Source organism: Propithecus coquereli, unplaced genomic scaffold (genome assembly GCF_000956105.1).
Source record: "Propithecus coquereli isolate 6110/MARCELLA unplaced genomic scaffold, Pcoq_1.0 Scaffold77, whole genome shotgun sequence".
Classification (NCBI taxonomy): domain Eukaryota; kingdom Metazoa; phylum Chordata; class Mammalia; order Primates; family Indriidae; genus Propithecus; species Propithecus coquereli.
Genome location: NW_012153840.1, coordinates 3894750 through 3900725, shown reverse-complemented (window position 1 = coordinate 3900725; position 5976 = coordinate 3894750). Strand labels below are relative to the sequence as shown.

Genomic DNA, 5976 nt, shown 5'->3' with positions numbered 1-5976 from the left:
TTTTGTGTGACCTGAAATTACTGTTCACACATTTTGTGGTACTGTCATTTTACATGTTAGGCCTTCTTTCCTACTAAAAGCTGAAAAATATTTTATATACTATTTTTAAGAATAGATTCTTTGTTCTGAACATTTGATCCATTTCTGCCCATAGACTCCAAAGTGGTTAACGTTTAGTATGTGTAAGGGATGTGCTTTGGAATCAAAATCTCAGAGAAGTGATTTTCCATCCCTAACTTGCAAATGCTCCATAATACTGTCACACTTTCTTTTTACACTTTTTCATTAGTATTTTTTAAAATGAAAACTAATGGTACCAATTTTAGGGAGTTCCTTTCGTCTTTTGCAATTAACTGGGTGAATTGGGGGAACTGAGAACGTGGGCTGTGTTGGGGCCACATGACACTCCCATTCCCATTGTTTTAGGGCCTTGAGTGATGGTGAAAAATTCTTCCTCAAAAAGGGTGGGGCAGTGCTCAGTCTCCTGGTAACAGTTCCCAGAGGGACTGGGATTTAGTGGAGCAATGGATGAAAACCAAAGGGCTAGTGGTCATCTTGTCCTCCACCCCCCACCCTCCACACCCCTGGTGGTTGGAAGATACTCATCTTTGACACAGCAGGGGCAGAGCTATGGCTTTATGGCCACTGAGTGTAGAGTGGAATTGGGGTAAACTGAGGACTCATCCACTTCTGCCAGACCAAGGACATTTGTCCTAGGAGATGAGGTGATTGGGATTGGCCTGAGAAGAATGCATTTTGTGTGGATTTGTCTTCTGGATTTTTTCCTTACAGATTTTTTAAAATTTTCAGAATATTAAGGGGGTACAGATGTTTTTGTTACATGAATCGCTTCTGTAGTGCTTGAGTCACGGGTACAAGTGTGCCCATCATCCTAATCATGTTCATTGTACCCATTCCTTGCAGATTTTCATCAGGATGAGCGTCCAGGACCCACCCAGACTCCTGCAACTGGCGGGGCAGAGCCTGCTGAGGGACGAGGCCGTGGCCATCCCTGCTCTGGAGGAGCTGCCAACGGAGCTCTTCCCACCACTGTTTATGGAGGCCTTCACCAAGAGACGCAGCAAAACCCTGACGGCCATGGTGCAGGCCTGGCCTTTCACCCGCCTGCCTCTGGGGTCCCTGATGCTGACCCCTGACCTGGAGACCCTAAGAGTTGTGCTGGACGGGCTTGACGTGCTGCTTGCCCAAAAGGTTCGCCCCAGGTGAGACTGACCCAGGGAGCCTGGTAGGGAGGGCCCAGGAGTCTGGGGACAGACATCTGGGTCAGGGAGAGTGGGGGGGCCCAAGGGTGGAGCAGAGGCTTGTGAAGGTCTAGGGAGGAAGTTCAGAGACCTGACCACTGCTGAGCCCACTCTGGAAAACTGCTCCCGGAAGTGTAAGACTGCTCACCGTGCTAAAAGAATGTGAACCTGTCTCCTCGCAGTGGCATGTAAAGATACTAGAAGTGAGGACAGGCAGGATCCAAGGGCGATAGGGGATGCGGAAGGCCAGGTGAGGAGAAGAAAGAGTGGGAGCAGCCGATGTCGGTGTGTGGAATGAAAGGTCAGGTCAGAGGTGGGTCCTTCCCTAAATTCTGAGACTCCCCTGTTTCACCCACAGGAGGTGGAAACTGCAAGTGCTGGATTTGCGGAATGTGGATGAGAACTTCTGGACCGTGTGGTCTGGAGACTCTGCGTGGTCTTCAACAGCCGTGAATGAGAGGAAAACAGCAAGGGATTGTCCAAGGATGGGAAGGCAGCAGCCCATAGAGGTGTTCAGAGACTTTTACCTAACAGGAAAAAAACCGGATGAGTTCCTCACCTACCTCATTCTGTGGGTCAAGAAGAGAAAAGATTTCATACACCTGTGTTGTAAGAAGCTGGTGATAGTTTCATTGCCTGTCTGCAATATTACCATCAGGAAGGTCCTGGAAATGGTGGACCTGGACTGTATCCAGGAGGTGGAAATGAATAGCCCCTGGGAGCTGTCCACCCTGGCGAGGTTTGCTCCTTACTTGGGCCAGATGAGACACCTTGGCAAACTAGTTCTCTTCAACATCTATGTGTCTGCCTACGTGTCCCCAGAGGAGAAGGAGCAGATTCTCGCCCAATTCACCTCTCAGTTTCTCAAACTGGACAACCTCCGGAAGCTTTATACGTACACTGGCTCTTGTCTTGAAGGCCGTCTTCACCAGGTGTTCAGGTGAGGAAGGATGGTGGGCTTTCTCTGCAGACCAGACCGAAGTGAAGGAGCCTCTGGAATGGCAGCCCATTGTCGCGTTCCCTGCTCATGCCTGATGCGGGTATCACATCACCACCCGAAAGAAGGCAGAGGGATGAACGGGGGTCGATGATGTAGAGAGGGACACCATGCCAGGGAGCTAAGTGTTGGGGGATTCAGAGCCTGGAAGGGTGCCTTTGAATTCTCCCTGAGGAAGCGTTTAGAAAGTAAGATGGCGGGAAATAGGCAAGTGAGGAGGGCACTGAGGAAGGTAGAGCACATCACGTCCAACCTGGGCGTTTCAAACTATAAGCGCTGTCCTCATCAGCTTTGTGAATGTAATTGAGCCCGTCTCTAACTCCATCTGTTGTAGAAGGTTGTTGTAGCTCCCGGTAAGGTAGTTAATATGGAAAATGTCTGCTGCTGGAATGGCGGTGAGGGAGCAGGGGTGAAGAACTGTAAAAAGAGATAGATGGTTGCTGATCACGCCATCATGCCAGGATCCTGCAGGTGGCAACCCCAGCTGACGTTGCTGGGTCTTGCCCAGGTGTGTCCTTTATGTGTGTCTCCCACTGGGCTTGCCTGGTTTTTCTGCTTCACAGATAAGCCGATGGAGCTCTGGAGATTGAGGACTGGACCCAGTAACATAATTGATGGTGAAAGGACTCAGCCTCAAATGGGAGTGACCTGAACGATTAGACTTTTCAACAGGCAGCATCCTGGGTGTTGACATCCTTAGGTGATCAGAACAAGCTTGGGTTTGGGTGAAAAGTTCACCTCTCATGTTGATGTTATTCCTCACCACCTACCTCTTACTAGTACCATTCCCCAAAACTAACTGCTTGTTATATCCCCAGGTGCCTCAAGACCCCCCTGGAGACCTTCTTAATAACTGACTGCGTGCTGTCAGCATCAGACTGGGAGAACCTGTTCTGCTGGCCGAGCTTCAGTCAGCTAAAGGAGCTGCATCTGAGAGGCATCGCACTGACCCATTTCAGTCCTGAGCGCCTCCAACTGATGCTAGAGAAAGTTGCAGGCACGGTCCAGTCCCTGCTCCTAGAGGACTGTGGGATCGTGGACTCCCAACTCAATGTCATCGTGCCTACCCTGAGCCGCTGCTGCCAGCTCACGACCGTTAGTATCGGCGGGAATCCCATCTCCATGGCTGCCCTGGAGAACCTGCTACGTCACACCACAAGGCTGAGCAAGTTAAGCCTGGAGATCTATCCTGCCCCTCAGGAGAGTTATGACGCCCAGGGTGCTCTCAACTTTGGGAAATTTGTCCAGTTTCGGGCTGAGCTGATGGAGATACTGAGGGACTTAAGGCAGCCCAAGACGATCATGTTCAGTACAGTCTCCAGGCCTTACTATGGTGACAGTGAATATGATCCTATTATGGTCTAGAGCCCCGTCGATGCTGCTGTGGAACCTCTGCCTTGTTGAGTGGATATATCAAACACTTTCTTCTGTGCACTGGAAACTGAAACCTAGGACGTAGGTGCATTGTGTAGGGAGCATGAACCCATCAAGTGTGATACGTGTTTGAGAAATGAGTTAACTCTGCATGGATAGCTGTAAAGAATCATCAGAAATAAATGGGAAAATCAGTGTGAACTGTCTGGTGTCCTCCACGATTGGTTTACCTGTTTTAACAGTTTAAACATCAGGAATGTCCAGATAATTGCGAACTAAAATAAAAATCTTTAGTCCCCTCGGCTGACTGAATGGATTCCCTCTGGGCTAAGGAGACCCCTCAAATGCCCTAAAGCTGACTTGCTGGCCATGAGAAGCATCGTCATGCCCCCTCCCTGTGTAACTCATTAGCAGGCCTAAGCCTGTACAAGACAAAGCTTAAATCACAGCCTCAGGCCATCAATTTACTTAGCAGATCACTGGAGTCCGGACATAGGTCCTGTGTATGTCCAGTGGCTTGTTTCTGATTAACAGACTTACTTATCTTAACTGAAAACATTCCAAACCTTTAGACAAAACTTCATTTCTTTAATCAATTACAAATCAAAGAATCTTTAAACCCACCTATAACCTGTCCATGCCCCACTTCAAGATGTTCTGCCTTTCCAGGTCAAACCAATGTACACCTTCCATGTATGGATTTATGATGTTAGGTGTAATTCCTGTCTCCTTGAAATGTATAAAACCAAATTGTAACCCAACCATGGTGAGACTACTTGCTCAAAGTTTCTTGGGTGTGGCTCTCTGGAGCATGGTCACACATATTTGGCTCACAATAAACCTCTTTAAATTATCTTACAAAATTAGAGTTCTTTTCCACTGACATAATGATAAGGGAAAAAAAGGAACAGAGCTGTCTGTGATAAGTGAGGTTCTGCCCCTGTAAATCAAGGCATCAAAATGAACTTTGATCATTCTGATCAATTTCCTCTGTTTTTTAGGCATATATTACCTCCTAACTAAAGTTTGCACAGAGATGTTGTTCTAAAACAGGAACCCACATGGAATCCCACAGTAATCTGAGCCTAGACATCTTCCAGCTGGGTGCCATTCCGATAGCCTAGGTAGTGGGGATCGACAGACATGGCTGCTACTACAGCACTGCTCTGAGGAGGGAGGGGGAGACTGAGGGTTCCCATGCAACCCTGGGGAGGTCCCCACTACTCTGCTGTGAGCTCCTGTTGTGACTGTGATGTGAGTGAACCATGCTGTCCACAGGCCCTTGCCTACACTGCCTGCCAAGAAGGGGCTCCACCCTCTCTGGTCACAGAGCAAAGATGCCATTTTGCAAGCATAAAGCTAGGCTGCACCCCACTCTCAGACTGAGTTCATGTCACCATAGTAGCAGCCACCACCTGGCTGAGGAGGGGAAAGGGAACCACACTCTCCTAAGCATACATAAGACAGTATTTACTGCTCTGCCACTGGTAGCTGCAAGACCGAAGCATGAGTGGACCACATTTCCTACTATAGCTTCTTGCCCATGCTGCTTACCTTAGTGAGGGCCTGCCCCTCTGGTCACAGGCCCATACCTGGTGCCATTTTAAGAGTTTAATGCTGTGCTTCTCTCTGTCCTTGGGCCAAGTTTGAGGTGAAGTGGCTGCAGCCTCCACACGGCCAAGGAGGGACAGGGAAGAACAAGGTATCCTGAGCACACCTAAGACCATGTCCACCACCCTGCCACAGGTGGCATGGGATGGAAGACTAGTCCACCCATACCCACTGCAGCTACCAGCCATACCAGCATGGACACTTTTGGTCCAAGTAAACTGCTCCACCACCACTACCACCTTCACTCACATAACACCAGCTGTCCAGGGGCCTGAGAACCCACCCACACATCTGGCCCACTCCTCCCACTACTAACTTCTGAGTAAGCATGTGGAGGCCCAAGAATTGGCCCTTCAGGACCCCCTCACACAGGTGCCAGTGTAAGCTGCTCTGGGCCTAAAATCAGGCACACTTAGCACACTGCTGCCACCACTAGGGCCTGGAAGACTGGCTCAGTTGGCATCCAAGTCCCCAGCAAAATGTTACCACAGCCTCAACTAATAACCATACCTTAGCCACTGTGGAAATCACACATGCCACTGACCCTGTGTACTGCTAAAAAAATCACATAAAGGTCACGCTACCCCAGGCACTTAAAATCAAAATCAAAGTGTCCTATTCAACCAACAACATACGTACAGCTTCAGGAAAAAATACTCCCCTATGAAAGCAATTTCACAAACTGGAAGAAGGGACTGCTACACCAGACATGCAGATATCAATGGAAAGACA

General features: G+C 48.9%; 1 protein-coding gene across 1 annotated transcript; it reads left to right on the top strand.

Moving 5' to 3' along the window:
• The first annotated feature begins 936 nt into the window (after positions 1-936).
• On the top strand, positions 937-3624 carry LOC105824878 (PRAME family member 12-like). Its single transcript, XM_012662490.1, has 3 exons — positions 937-1223; positions 1621-2202; positions 3078-3624. The coding sequence occupies exons 1-3, from the start codon at positions 937-939 to the stop codon at positions 3622-3624; spliced, it is 1416 nt and encodes a 471-aa protein (XP_012517944.1).
• Positions 3625-5976: the final 2352 nt, after the last annotated feature.